The sequence below is a fragment of the Tetrahymena thermophila genome (genome assembly GCF_000189635.1).
Source record: "Tetrahymena thermophila SB210 genomic scaffold scf_8254412, whole genome shotgun sequence".
Classification (NCBI taxonomy): Eukaryota; Ciliophora; class Oligohymenophorea; order Hymenostomatida; family Tetrahymenidae; genus Tetrahymena; species Tetrahymena thermophila.
The window spans coordinates 86869-102737 of NW_002476194.1; the positions used below are offsets into that span (position 1 = coordinate 86869).

At 22.0% G+C, this 15869-nt stretch overlaps 5 protein-coding genes across 5 annotated transcripts; 3 read left to right on the forward strand and 2 right to left on the reverse strand. All coding sequences in view use genetic code 6, as the record gives it.

Moving 5' to 3' along the window:
• Window positions 1-165: 165 nt before the first annotated feature.
• TTHERM_001075758 (transmembrane protein, putative) lies at window positions 166-989 on the forward strand (the record flags this gene model as incomplete). Its single annotated transcript, XM_012799897.1, has 3 exons — window positions 166-802; window positions 864-913; window positions 975-989. 3 exons carry the CDS (start codon window positions 166-168, stop codon window positions 987-989), a joined length of 702 nt encoding a protein of 233 aa, XP_012655351.1.
• A 431-nt stretch (window positions 990-1420) lies between these two features.
• Window positions 1421-3405, forward strand: TTHERM_001075759 (hypothetical protein; the record flags this gene model as incomplete). Its single annotated transcript, XM_012799898.1, has 6 exons — window positions 1421-1614; window positions 2026-2103; window positions 2384-2476; window positions 2590-2679; window positions 3162-3251; window positions 3312-3405. The coding sequence occupies 6 exons, from the start codon at window positions 1421-1423 to the stop codon at window positions 3403-3405; spliced, it is 639 nt and encodes a 212-aa protein (XP_012655352.1).
• A 566-nt stretch (window positions 3406-3971) lies between these two features.
• On the reverse strand, window positions 3972-8035 carry TTHERM_01075760 (hypothetical protein; the record flags this gene model as incomplete). The annotated part of the gene is made up of 7 exons (XM_001030555.2): window positions 3972-4374; window positions 4438-4802; window positions 4885-5324; window positions 5385-5561; window positions 5661-6027; window positions 6083-7593; window positions 7675-8035. The coding sequence occupies 7 exons, from the start codon at window positions 8033-8035 to the stop codon at window positions 3972-3974; spliced, it is 3624 nt and encodes a 1207-aa protein (XP_001030555.2).
• Window positions 8036-8540: 505 nt separating this feature from the next.
• TTHERM_01075770 (hypothetical protein) lies at window positions 8541-9987 on the forward strand (the record flags this gene model as incomplete). The annotated part of the gene is made up of 4 exons (XM_001030556.2): window positions 8541-8934; window positions 9024-9388; window positions 9453-9669; window positions 9740-9987. The coding sequence occupies 4 exons, from the start codon at window positions 8541-8543 to the stop codon at window positions 9985-9987; spliced, it is 1224 nt and encodes a 407-aa protein (XP_001030556.2).
• Window positions 9988-10966: 979 nt separating this feature from the next.
• Window positions 10967-15399, reverse strand: TTHERM_01075780 (DNA-directed RNA polymerase; the record flags this gene model as incomplete). Its single annotated transcript, XM_001030557.2, has 8 exons — window positions 10967-11319; window positions 11383-11449; window positions 11510-11745; window positions 11803-12177; window positions 12239-13322; window positions 13382-13939; window positions 14069-14621; window positions 15146-15399. 8 exons carry the CDS (start codon window positions 15397-15399, stop codon window positions 10967-10969), a joined length of 3480 nt encoding a protein of 1159 aa, XP_001030557.2.
• Between the last annotated feature and the right edge of the window lie 470 nt (window positions 15400-15869).

Here is a 15869-nt window from a genome sequence, read left to right on the forward strand (position 1 = left end):
TGAAAACTCCAAGTTTTTGGATCAGCTATATTATAAAATTAAATATTTTATTTTTAACCAAAAACATTCAACTAAAATTAAAAAAAATAGAAAAACATTAAAAAAAGTATTTAAATTATTTTATATTTTAAATTTAATTTTTTTATTAAATTTAGATAAATTTTAATGTAAAATATAATATCCTTGAAAATTCATTTCTATTAAGATAAATTTAATATAATATATAGTATCTTTTAAAATTAATTTCTATTAAGATTTTATCTTTCAAAATATCAAACTTGTCAGTTTATTTGTTTATTTTATAACTTAAAAAAATTTTAAAAAATATAAAATTTCATTTTTAAATAATTATTTTTTTTATTAAATTAAGATAAATTAAATAATATCACTTTTAGAATTAGTTTCTATTAAGATTTTTATTATTTTTAATGTGTTTTGATTTTTCTATCTTATATAATTTACTATTTAACTTTACGAAAACAATCATTCAATGAAAATTAAAAAGTTAGAAATAATTAATAATATTTAATAACTAAATCAAATTTTTAAAACGAACGAACAATTATTTCCATATTAAATCAAGATAAATTTAATTTTATAAATAAATAAATAAATACCATTTAAAGTTAGTTTCTATTAAGGTTATATAATATTCAATTTTTTATTTAATTAATAGATCTATTAGTATATTTAGTAATATTAACTATTTTATTAAATACTAATATAATCAATTAACTAAAAATAAAACAAAAAAATAAAATAAATGTTAATCTCAAAATAATATTTTAATAATTGGTTAAATGTAAAATAATTTGATTTCTTCAGAATTTAATATATTTTAAATCTATTTTTAACTTCAAAAGTTTGTTTCATCAAAATTAGATCACCTATAAGAAATTAACTTAAATATTAGGTATAAATTTTTTCAATTATTAAATTTCACCAAAAATTCATTTATTTATTATTTAAAAAAGGGGTAAAAAAATTGATGAATAAGGAATAGTGTAGATAACATTTTCTTTATAAAATTGTTAAAATCTCATAACCTTAGAACTCTTTTTTTCGTAAAAACTAAATTTTATTTTATGTTCATTATGCTCTTAGAATAAATTAATTTATTGATTTTCAAAATGCGCATGGGCAGAAAAGTTTTAGAATAATATTTAAAATAATGTTAACGATTTAAAAATTAAAATAGAAGAATGCTTTTTTCTTGTTTGCAAAAGCATTGCTTTGAATATTTTAATTAAGCTTCCTATTGAAATTTTCAATCTTAATATTTATTTCTAACTTTTTTACTTTTGTTAATGTTTTTATTTTTTTTACTTGATTATAAAAAATATTAACAAAATTAATATTTTTACAGAAAAAATACTATATCATATAATTGTATCCAAAGTTTAGGCTTTAGTTTATCTAAATGCTAAAACCTAATTACTTTAAATTTAGACCTTTGGTAAAATTATTTACTTTAGTGATTATAAGTAACCTCCTCTAATTTATTCACTTTTAAAATTCTAAAAGGGATTGTTAAATAAAAGATCAAGGATTATTAAGTTTAATCTCATAGATCTCAAGATGCACAAACCTTTCAACTTTAATGCTTTAACTTAGGTATTAATAAAAACATTAAAACTATTTTTTTTTTTCATCAAGAGTATTAAAATTATATTTTATCCATCTCTTAAAAACCTGATCTTCTGCTTATTAAGAATTATTAATTTGGAATAAAGAATTGTTTATACAAAACAAAAGATGATTTATAAAAAATAACAATGAACATCCTAATTTTTTTCCCTATTGATATATTTTAAAAATTAGTTAATTAATGCTTGAAATAAAAATTTACTGAAAAGTTTATTAATTCTTTTATAAAGTGAAAAAAAAAAAATCGAATTTGGAATAAAAATATTATTTTAATTAATTTTTCTTTTGTTTAGTATAATAAATGAACAAAGCTTTTAAAAAAAATATAAAATTTATTCTTTATTGAATATATTTTAATTTTAAAATAATTATTTAAAGGGATAATTAATTGTTCTTTAAGGATTCTTTAGGTTTTGAAAGATTGATGAACCTTAAAAATTTAAAAATGGATCTAAGGTAAAATTATTTCATTTCTTTTTTAGCTATTTTTCTCAATAATTCGTTACTGGGTTTCTTAAATATTTTAATCATCAGAACATATTATAAATATTTTTAAAATTTCTCAGAATTCCCTCTGCCTATCTTATCAAGAGCGAGCTTAGGATATATATTTAGAGAATAAAATTTTCTTTATTTTAATTTAAATAATTTTTGGAATCCATATATTTTATTCATCACAAGAATAATTTTATTATTTTTCTAATAGAATTATTAATAAAATAAATACTAAAAAAAGGGGGAATTTAATTTATTAAAAAGGTATTATTACTTTAGGCTCTTGTTTAGAAAAATGTAAGAATCTTAAAAATCTTTTTATTGATCTCTCTAGGTATTTATTTTCTTTATTTTATAAGCTAAATTAAAAATAGTAGCAAAATGCTTTTAAAAATATAATTATTAATACAAAATTGTATCTAATTTAATTTTATATTATTTATAAAGTGGCAATAATTTATCAACTGTTAGTATTAATGACTCAGTGCCCATAGTATCAAATCTTAAGCTTATTTAATCTTTAACTCTTAAACCATGGTAATGATATTTATTTATTTATTTTAATTATTAATAAAAAATATTGAAACAATTTGTTGAAAAGAAAAAGTAATTTGAAAAAGATATCAAAGTATAATTCTAATATTTTGACTAACTTTTATTTCTTTAAATATTCCAATTATTTAATAATAATTTAGTATTTTTTTTCATTTTGAATTATTAAATAAAAAATATTATTGAGTAAGACTATTCAAGTATTTAAAAATATTTTCAATTCCAAAAACAAAATAGATTTAAATAATTGTAAATAGATACATATATTAATTATAAAAATAGATGTTTATTAAAAAAAATATTTGAAGAATTGTTGAATTTTATTTTGATAACAAACATTTTTCTCATTAACTTCAATTAATTATATAATAAATAATTTTATTTTATTTACTCACCTATTAAATTTATATACGTTTAAATAATATTTTATTTAGCTTTTTTATTTACTAAAATCTATTTCTTAAAAGGTATAAAAAATATGAAAAAAGTGATATTAATTATTTAATTCATCAATTAAATGAATTGCGAAAACTAAATTATTTAAATCTAACAATTGAGTAATCTTAATTTTTAAAAAAAATCTTAATTGCATTTTAAAATAATAATAATAATAATAGTTTCTCTGCACCTGTAATAAAGGATATGAAATAGTAATTCTATAATAAATTGAAAAGATAAAATATTAAATTAGTTTAGATATTAAATGTGTGAAAACTTATTTTATATAATTAAACTATATAATGTGAATCATATTAACCTACCTTTAAAATAAAATGGTTTAAAATTATTAAAATAATAAATACTATTAAATTTTACATATTTTTATTTAATTTTTTATTATATTTTTAATTTTTGTAAAGTTAAAATATCGTACCTCAATGATAAAGATAAAATTATATTGAACTATAAATTTTTTTTCTAAAGATATTTAGTTTAATTTACATAGTTTTTTAAATAAATTTATAATAAAAGTGAATTTTAATCTATTCTTGAATTAATTATGAAAAAACAATAAATTTACACTTTAAATAATTTATAACTATAAATATTCAATGAAATAAACACTAGAAATATTATGATTGAAATGTAATTGATTCTTTAGTTAATGCATATTGAAGTTTTTATATTGCCATATGACATCATTAATCGCTTTGAAACAAAAATAAAATTAATATGATGAATGAAAAATTTAACTATTGGTTATTTTTTATTTAAGAAAAATCAAGTTATTGATAAAATATATTGGTTATTAGTTAACTTATTTTTGCTAATTATATTCAGTTTTATTAGCTTTATATTAATGAAAACGAAAAAAATTAACTCCTTAAGTTGTTAGATTGCTTATCTAGCTCGGTATATGTTTTTTCAAATTAGTTGAAAGTAGTAAAGTCAATTTTTATTTCCTGAATTGTAAAATTTTCATCAAGTACTTTAATTAAATTGGTATAAGCTTCAACTGAAAGCGGATTACCTCTTAAAGAAAGTAATTCAGTCCTATAATTGTCTTAGAAACTTAATATAAAGCTTGCTAATTAATTTGGTAAAGGATTTTTAAGGTTATCTAAATAAAGTTTTTTAAATATTTATCTTTGTGAAATGAAAGCACCAAAATTTGAGAGTTCGTTTATAAATTAGTTTCTTGATAAATCAAGATCAATCATTTCAAAATCCTCCAAATCTCTTTTATTTTACAAAATAAATTAGTAAAAAACAAACTGATTAAATATATATAAAAATTTTTACTAAATCAATGGTTGAGCTTAATTCTATATATCTTCTATAGTTTTCATAAACCTCTGTAAACCTTTGTCTGTTATTTAGTTTCCAGCAAAGCTTAATCTCTAAAAGAAATACACCTATTCCTTTCTTGGGCTATTTTAATTTGATTTATTGCTATACCTAAGACTAACTTATCTCCAAGTTGTCTCTTCTGGAATTTCATCTTTCACTGGATTGTAATAATTATGCATTTACCATTTGTATCTTTCCTTTATTGCATCTAAAATTAAAGAAAAGAGTCCATCTTTCAAATTACAATCATCTAAAACCAAATTTTAAAGCTACTAGCAGTTCTCACTTTATAAATATACATTCAGTTATCTCACACTCTAACCAATATTTTAAGAAAATAAATTTTGAAGAAAAAAAAACAACAAAAAAAAGAAAGAATAGAATCATTTTATTATTTACCTCAGGGTCCATTTCATTTTAGCTTAAATTTATAAAATTTATTCTAGTTTTTTTTAATGGTTTACTAAGGTATTTAAATAATTCTTTTATAGAAATAGGTGATAATCCAGAATTTTATAGATTAATAATTTGTAGCTTCTAATGAGACGTAATTGTGTCAAAAATTAATATGCATAGTTTTTGTTCTATTGCAAGATTTTTCTTAGATAACTCTTTATTTGAAATAGCATAGTGTGAAAGATTTAATTCAATCACATCAAGGTCATTAAAATATTTAAATAAGTTTCCATTGTTTCCTATCTTTATCAAATAATGCATGTAAGCTTTTAATGCTACCATGTTTCTTATTGTTTTACTCCACATTAAGCCAACTCTTGTGCTGTCATATTCAATAACTAAATTCCTATTTAGAAGTTTTACAATGAATGCATGCTTTTTTGCTATAAAAATTAAATGAATATAATAATTAAAGTTTTTAAAGAAAATAGAATTAATTATACCTACAATAAAATCTTCAACTTAATCAATTTAAATTTCTCCAAAACCATTTGGTTTCTTTTAAACTATACTTTCCTTTCCGTTGCTTTAGTTAAATTTTAATTCAGGAGCACTTTTATACCAAATTAATGTAAACTACTTTAATTCTAGCCATCTAAACTTGAATTTATCTTTGTTCTCTTGATATTTTTTAAAATTTTTACTTATTCAATTGTTAAAAGGCTTAAAAATTTAAATTATATGCTATGAATCGAAAAATAAAAAATAACTGTACATACTGCTTTTTTTAAATACCGAGGCCGCCTTAATAATATCTTCATCATATAGATTCCTTGAATCTTCTTAAACTTATTCTATAATTTAAGGTTTGTCTTTAGTTTTTTATTTGGAATTGGATATTGGAATATTAGCTATAAGAGTAGTATCTATCAATTACTGTATCAAATAGTCGTTTTAAATTGTATTTATCATTTATGTTTATGAAATTTTTTTTTATAATTAATTTTGCTGACTCAAACTTTTGTATTTAAAGTTAATAGGTAAAAATTATATATTGTTTTATTATTCTTTTTCTTTATTTTTTTCTTTCTATATTGGATGCTACTGCTACAACTGTTGCTCTGATTTAATAGACTATTGACTACCCTAAAAAAATAAATTTTTATTATAAATATTATCTAGGAAAAATCAATTTACTTACTGCTTTACTTCTACTTGATGACTGGGCAGAATAAATATCACAAAATTGTTTTTACAAGTTTTCAAACATTATTTCCTCTAATTCAATTTTATTTTAGCTATTTAAAAATTTTTACTCATTTTATTAAATTATTAATTAGTTATTTTTCAAATTTGATTGATATATTTTTGGAGTTGAATTTTGAAATTATAAATTGTTTATTTGATTTATTTAATTTAAATTCTTTTCGATTTTTAGTTAAGGAACAATAATTTTATTTTATTTATATTAATTCATTTTATTGTGCTTTTTAAATACTCTTAAAACTGCTATTATTATTTCGCTATTTTGAAAAAGCTTTGGTATTTATTCTTGCCCTTTATTTAGTTCTTTTAATGAAGACATTTTTTGTAAGTATAGAGGAATATTGATTAGTTATTTTTAAATTAAGAAATTATTTGAGAGCAATTTTTATTAAACATCTGTCTCATAGTTACAGTTATAGAGTGGGTAGATGTTTTCAGCAAAAGGAAACAAGTACTAAATATTATCAAGAGATGCTTATAAAATAATATGATAAAAAATATACAATATATTTTTCTTTTTTTTCAAAAATTCAGAAACTTTTTTTCTAGTTTAATTATTTTATTGTAATATTTTAAGTTTTTGTTTTTATTCTGATTCATAAAATTATATTTCACATTCTACTTGGCTATATTATTTTAGCAGCTTTTCAAATACATTAAAATTATATTCTTCCATTTCTTTATCTTTAATATTATAAGCATAAAGTATCTAGTTTTCATCTTTGATCCATCCTAGCTTCCCTTTGATTTTTATTTCTTATTTAGCCCTTTTCTTTTTTAAAATTGAAATTTTATCACTTATGTCTTGATTTAATTCTTAATCCTTTAAAATATTTTGATTATCATAAGTTAATATATTAGTTTGATTACTTAAAATTGAAGTATCATTTATTTTCATTAAATATTAATCAATTAACATATCGCATGTAACTTAAGACTATTCCAATCTTGAAGTGAGTATTTCAATTTTTTATTCAATATCATCTTATTTATTTCCTATTTAATTCTATGAATTTAGCTAATTAAGGTTTATAGATAACTTTATTGATTTGGTACTTGATTACGCTTCTTCTGGAGGATATACACAAATTTAATATGGCTCTTTTAAATGCTCAATTAGATAATCTTAATATTAATATAATTCATAATCTTCTACCATTTAGTAAGGTTGAATTTTAACGGATTTAACAGTAAATAAAATTTCTTATTCTTCAAATTTAAAAATTTGAGATCTTTTAGAACTATTCTACATTAAATTGAAGGGTATTTTAATATTATCATCATAGATAGACTTTTTACTTAAAAAGTAACTCAATTATTCTTATTCCTACAAAAATTATTCAACTTTTTAAACTCTCTATTCATTTGTTTTAGCATCTTTTTTATTCTTTAAATATCTACTCTATAAATAAGTTCTTTTATATCCATGTATATTATTTCTAATATCTTTTTATAATAAATAGATTATATGAAACACATTCTAATTTAAAAAATTAAATCATAATTTTGGAGTGTAAAATAATTTACCAATTTTTTTATCTCTCTCCAACTTTTCTCTAATGTAAATGTCTAAGTGAGAAGGAATATTCTTTCCAGATCTCTACATATTTTATTTTACTGATTATATTTTTTCTTAAACAGCGAGTTATGGCTACTCGATTAGAACATAGTTTAAATACTTAATGATATTTTCTGTTTATTCAATCTAATTGTAAAGTTGTTAATAGTATTAATTTGGATCTAAATATGATATTTTTTTTAAACTTTCAGATTCGTAATATTTTTAGATAGCTTCATCTTCTCTTTTAAACTTCTCAAAAACACTTTGGCTATTTACATTAGATAGTAAAGCATAAGTAGATGTATTTGCTGAATCCAAATTATCCATCCACTCTTCTTATCAAATATTTTTTTATATCGCAAATTAAAAAAATTTAATCACTTTATTAATTAATTGATTAAAAATTTAAACAATAAAGATATGATAAAAAATCATAATTAATAATTTGATAAAAAAATATAATATTATTCATTTATTGAAAAAAGAAATTTATTTATTTATTAATTTAATAAAGGTAATCAATTAAAATCTTATCAAATATTTAACTTTATGTGATAGAATTCAAATCATTTTTGGTATATGAAAATTTTGATAGATTTTATTTTGTAAGGAATACTGTCCTGGTTGATAAAAATTTGATTGATCTTGGATTATTTTTTATGTTTTACATTAATGAGATTTTTGATAACTTTCCAAAATTTTAGTTAAGATATTAAATTTTAAAAAATCTTTTTGTTCTCGAAAAATATATCTTATTGAAATTAATCAATAATTTAATATCTACCTAAGTATTTTATTTAATTATAATTTGTGGATTTATCAGTAAATAATAATGAACTTTAACAAGTGGATTTAAAAATATTCACAAAACTTACTCAGATGTGGAACTTTTGATTTAGATAAGTAGTTTTACCATGAGGTAGATTTATGTGGTTTTTAAAACAAAAACAAACAATCTGCATTGGATCCATTTTCAGATTATCCTTCTGATTTATTGCAATATTAAGAGGAGTAGAAAGCTGGTATAGCTGCTTAAAAAAAGCAGATATTATCTAAAATTTATAGAAAATCTGAAATGCAATTAAAAAACTTGGCTAGATATTCACATTTTTAAAATTCAACTTCTGAAAGCGATTTATCAGATGATAAAAATATATCATATTAGCATGAATAAAGTTTTATAACGAAATACTTAAAGAGTGTAGATGGCAGAGAATATTTGATTAGTAAGTTTCTTAGTTTTAAAAGCTTATTTTATCTTTAAAATAACTATAGATGGTAAGCATTATTTTATTTATTTATCTTGAATAAATAGTTGGAACATATCACTCTCTTTAAGAATGCTCAGTAGAAGTTATGAATCTTTTTAAGAAGTTTGATCCTGATAGTGTGGTTTTAGAATTATGTTAAAATAGATTTTATTCTCTAAATGATTCTAGTGGTAATACAAAGACTTAGCCACATAGAGTATATAATGATTTAGAAAAAGATCCAGAAAATTTATCTTTTCTTCTTAAATCTAGTGAATTTTAAGTTGCTTATGAAGCAGCTTAAAGATCAAAAAAAGGCTGTTAAATTATACCAGCAGATTTAGATTTATACTATATTTAAAATAGAACAAAATACTTAAGAGCCTAGTGCACATGCAATGTTAGGCAGTTTAGAGATAAGAACAGTCCTGTAAACAAATAAATAAGTTCAAGAATATTAAAAGATTTTTATTAGTTTTTAAATTTAAAAAAAGATGAAATAAGTTCTTTCGTATTTTTTCTTTGGCTTAATACCGTATATAGTCAAGAGAATGTTTGGTTACAAAATAGAAGTAAATGATTAAGTATAGAAGATGGAATAATTTTTAAGTTCAGAATCTAGACATTGCATTACAAACGTTGTTTATTATGAGAGAGAATACAACATTTTAAATTACACTTGCAACTAATCACAGGGCTAGAAAATATTTAGTAAAGATATATCAATCTATTTATCTACTATAAATCAATCAAATAAAATCTAATTTAAAAATTTTTTTAGCAATAGTAGGTTACAGTCACTTGAATTAAATATATGATATGCTTTTAAAAAGAGAGGAAATACTAAAAGAATACATTTAGAATACAAAAGATGAATTTTAATTATTTTAATTTAAAGAAAATAACTTTCAAGAGATAAATTATGATAAATTATTTGAAAGAAATAAATCTGTTGATGAATTATATTCTAAAATAGATTATAGCTTTAGACAATTTGAAAGATAACCTTATTGTGCAAAATTAGAGTGAAAATATAGAATCATATTTTAATCTTTTAAAAATGTTTAGGAAATGTTTTTTTAATATTCTTTTAAGTATTAATTTATATTTTGTATTGTTTTCCTAAATTAAAATTTATCTAATTCTGATTTTTTATAAATTTACCTTTTTATTTTTTTAAATCTATTATTAAGAAATTTTACTTTATCTTGCTAAAAAATATGTATGTTTTATAGTCAATATTTTAATTTGAATAATTTATAATTGATTTTTTTTTAATTATATTTTAAATTATCCTAATACTGATTTTATAAATTAAAAATATCAAAATATGTTTTTACTTTTCAAAAAGAAAGAGAAGTACTTATTTTAATAAATGGAATTTAAAAATTAAATTAATAAAAGAGTTAACAAAAAATACATCAATATTAAAAAATTAATTTCATGAGTAAAAATCTATCTAAATTTAAATTTTCATTAAAAGAATATTATTTCTACTTAAGACAAACCTTGAACTAATCAAAGGAATTTATTTTGAAGAGATAGTGAAATTTTTTTAATGATATTTATAAATTGAAATTTAAAAATGTTTTATTTAATATTTACCAAATTTTCTTTATTATAAATTATGTTTGATATTTTAATTTAATTTAACACTTTCTTAAGTTAGTTAATTAATTACAAAATAAAAAGAAAACACTTGCTTAAAGTAAACTGAATGAAAAAATAAAAGGTATTTTCACTTGCATGATATAGATTATAACTAATAAGATTAAGGTATATTATTATTTTTTTTTTATTGAGAATATTATATTATTTTAAGTATTTATTTAAATTTGTATTTAGAGATATCTAATTTATTTTTTAGTTTTTCATTAATATTTTATTGATTTTTGGATTAGATTAGATTAGTTTGAAATTTGTACAAAGTTAATCTTTAATTATTATATTCTGTCATTTAATTGTTATTAAAAACTTTTTATTTTTTAGTGAACTGGAATCAATCTACTCATTCAAGCTTAAAGGCAAGCTTGATATTCATAGCAGCAAGCTCGTTAGTCAAGTATCTTAATACAAAAGGAATTACTACTTTAGAACACTCAGCATTTTGGCACTTTCTGCATTTAGGTTTTGACTTTTAAACACCCTTATTGTAATTATAGAAACTATCAATAGCCTCACCACTCATTAAATTAGTATGTAGGTATGTTGAGACCAATGAACCACAACTATTACAAACATAACCTTCAGAATAATCTGAGCAGTTTAAGAATCTATCATGCATACAGAAGGAGATACCGTGAGAAAGAAGAGCATCTCTTTCCATTTCACCCATTCTAATACCACCACCTCTCTTTCTACCTATTTTTTTATTTTTTTGTATATAATTAAGTAAGCTAGAAGACATATTTTTTTAATAATTACCTTTAATAGGTTGTTAAGTAAGCATATCAACGGGACCAGTAGATCTTGCTTAAGCTTTATCTGAAACCTTTAATATATTATTAGAAATAACAATTAATTAACAATCTTTAACAAAAATTTTAAATACCATGTGACGTAATCTTTGATAGTATACAATACCCATATAGATATCAACTTTCATCATGCAACCATATGTACCGCTATACATAACTTCGTTACCGTAATAATTATAACCATGAGATTAAAGTTATTTACCGAAATAATTAACAATATCATCATCTTAATAATTTTAGAAAGGTTAAGTTTCTAATATATTTCCATTAAGAGCTCCAGATTTACCTGCCATACTTTCGATTAACATACCTTTTTTATTAAAATTTAATTAATTAGTTAATCTTCTTGAATAAAGAGTAAATTTACCAATTGTCATTCTGGAGGGGAAAGCGTGAGGGTTAATGATAACATCAGGAGTAATACCACTTTCAGTGAAGGGCATATCGATATGAGGCCAAAGGACAGAAAGAACACCTTTTTGACCGTGACGAGATGAGAATTTATCACCAATAATAGGATTTCTGGGAATTCTAATTCTATATTCAACTCTTGGTTCTTTAGTTTTTTCATCATGGACTAAAGCTATACCATCTAATCTACCTAATTCTGAGTCCTTGTGGTAGAAAGTTTTCATAGCATTTTTTTAAGTATCATATATTTAGAAGACAGCAGTGCCTTTTTTAATTACTGATCCAATAGCTGGAATACCATCACCTTCTAAACCTTCAGCGATTTAACTCTCTAAATAATTTTCAAATAGAAAATATAAATTTTAATTAAAAAAAAGATTAAGATAATTTACTGTCAATATTTTTAACTTCATTCAACATCTTAAATTTAGAATTTTTTTCTTTATTTAATTCAGCAACATCGTATGAGTAGTTTTTATAGACACAACCATGTCCGAATCCTCTTTCGTATGATGATTTATTCAGAATCATAGCGTCTTCCATATCATAACCAGTATAACTGATAACTGCAACGATAGCATTTGTTCCAGAAGGATAATCAGAAAGACCATAACTTTCAGGATCCATACCTTTAACCATAGGAATTTAACCATTTAATAATCTATATATTCTGTTATCAAAGCGATAAGGGAAATTGTGCATAGAAGTACCCATAGTTTGCTTAGCCATCTAGCACTGATACATATTTCTAGGGGATTAGTTATAATTGAGGAAAGGAATTTAAGAAGGTAAAATTGAAAGAATGTATGAAGGTGAGAGTTCTTAGTATTCAGTATCGTTTCTAATATCTTCTTCAATGCAAGCAATAGAAAGATGGACTTATTCGAAAGGAGTAATCCATTCTAAGGCATTTAATTTCAAGTGCTTAACAGGACGAACAAAACGAGCTTCATTAGTGTGTAAAAAGATACCTGGGAAAATATTTTGTTTTTCAAGATTAAGTTTAGGAACATAACCGATTTCCAAATCAGCAGGGATTAAACGAGTAGGATCTTGCATAATTTTTAAATATTTTAATGATTGGCAGAATGTTTATGCATTTTTAGATTCAATATAACCAATAACTCTACCATCAAGCATAATAGTAACAGAAGTAGGAGGGAATACGATAGACAAATCGTTTACAATAGGATTCATACCTATCTCAGTGCAGAGAGTTACTAAATTGAAGTGAATATTACCATCATACCCAGGTCTGGTAAGGGGTTTGCATGATTAAGAAATGTGATTTAACAAACCGCAAGGACCACCATCAGGAGTGTGCACAGGGCAAATGAAACCCCAATTTTCAGGTAATAATTTTCTAACTGTTGTTGTTTTCATTTCTGTAAAATAAGCACCTCTATGGACACTTCTAAAGTGACTCAAGAAACGCATATTATTTAACTTATCAGCTATAATTGTGAAACCTTTAGCCTTTATTATGATAGTTTTTAATCAATATAAATTTTTTTAGAAATGAATTTAAATATTACTTGCATGAGATCTAAACCAGTTTGGGATTTTAAATTACCAGTAGAGAGGAAATATTCAATTTTATTTCCAATAGAGCCTTAAAATTCAATGGCTTTTTTTAAGTAAGCGATATGAGGAATTCTAATAGCTTCTTCGGGTCTAGAACCATCCTTAAAAACTTTAGCACGGATACCTAAAAGCATTTCTTCTAACTTTTCTCTTAAAATCATCATATAGAGATGACCAGGTAAGAGGACTTCCTAATTTTGCAAAGAATCTAAGTTATCAGGACAAATTTCATCACTGACTAAGGCATATAATTTGCTAATCATAACACAAATAGTGTTGAGCTTATCGATGTTATTATTTAAGTGAACGCAAATGTTTTCATTCATGAAAATTTCACCAACTTGCTTATCAGTAATTTCTGGGTTAGTGATGTTGAGTACGACTCTGAAATTTTTACCTAAGTGAGCCAAACATTCTTCCTTAGTATTTAAACTCATTGCTTTACTACCCCTAATAAGTACTTCAACTCTATCACTAATAGCACTCTTGCTGCTTTAACCTTTAACTAACTATTTAATTAATATTGTTTAAAATTTAATAACTCCTATTATATTACATTCATTTTAATTATTTTTTTATGTAAAAATCATTCATTAAACTATAATACTTAATAAATTTATCATTAAATAAAAATTTACTTTATTGTAAATTTGAAGGTCAGAAATATCAGCTAAAGCTTTAAGGATAACGATAGCTGGAATCAAGAATTCTTGCTTTCTGTGAAGAATACGCAAGAAAACAGAACCATCAGAAACATAGTGGAGAGTAATTGTTTTTGAGTATAAATCTTCTCTCACACACTTCATTTAAACTGCAAAAGGTGTGTAATTAGGACCTCTATTAACATAACCTGCTCTGATAAAAGCAATAGGATAATTTCTTTTTTGAAGGATAAGCATTCTGACTATCTTTTCATTACCATTGACAATAAAATATCCACCAAATTCATTGCAATCTTCGTGAGCTTTCACTAATTCCTTAGGAGTCATTTTTGCTAAATGGCAATGATCACTTCTAACGATGATAGGAATGTCGCCTAATCTAATATTTATGCTTTCAGGCTTTCCTCCATCAATACTACGAGCTACCTTTGCGAAAAGAGGAGCTCCATAAGTCTTTCTTCCTATTCTACATTCTTCGGGCATTAATTTATTGTCTTCAGCTACACCTGAATCGGCTCTGATAGGAGTGCTAGAATATAATTATTAAAAAAGTTTAAAAACATTACAACTATAAGAAATTGTTTTTGAAATATCATTAAATTTATTTATCTATTATTAACCTTATCATCCACCATCATCATTATTATCAAATATAAAAGTATCAAATAAATCATTCTATCTTAATGGAATTATAAACCTTGGAAAATAAATTATTTTTGAAGATGGTTAAATTAGCTACTAAATATAAAGTATTGCTTAGACAATTTGTTATTTTATAATTCCTTTAAAAAAAAGTCAAAATCGAAAGTAAATTTTATCATATTTGAAATAAAAATGATTCTATTCTATTAGTTTTTGTGGTATGCTGTCCTGTTTGTAAAGTAAATTAAAAAATGTACTTTTCTTTAAAGTAGAAGATTTCTTTTAAAAAACATTGATGGGACTTATAAATAAATTAGTCTTGTTTAAGATTTGAAAACCAAATCTTCAAAAAATACCACTTTTTGGTTTGCAGATGAAAGGTAATTAAACGAATAAATCATAATTAATTACGCTATTTCGAGGTTTTCAATCCAAACCTTCATAGATTTAAAGGGCAAGTAACTCTACTTGTATTCTTCAGATCTTTATTCTTTAATAATTTCAACTGGCTACAAGTACTAAGTGATTTTTTTTAATCCTTCATCGTAAATGAAGTTGAAAGAGTCTATGTGAGCAAAGGCAGCTTACTTAAGCTTTTTTGAAAAATCTAAATTTGATTGCTTTGCACGAGCAATATGATCTTCTCTACTTAATGATTCCTTCATGTTTAATTTTCTTGATTCTTAATTTATTTATTTTAAGGATTTATTATATAAGTTAATTTTAAAAGATAGATATTTAATTATCTTAATTTATTCACTCTTCTTCTTTTCTTATTTTTGATTTTTTTTTGTTTGTTTACAATATCAAACAATGAGTTTTGCTTTAATTTTTGTATGTGTTTAATCAAGTCTTATAAAACCCTTATTAATTCTAGTTATTTTTTATTTTTATCAATAAAAGACACAAATCAATGCCATTATGTCTTTGTTATTTTGCATTCATTTTTATTTATTTTTATTTTTAGTTTTGTTTATTTTTGCTTCTAATATTCACTTTCATTAATTTGTACTATTAATTTTATTTTCTTGCACAATAAATCATTTATTTTTGATCCACATTTAGCAATGATTAACATTAACAAGCCATGTTAAACTTTAACGAATATATAAAATTTTTAGAAATTTTTTTACTT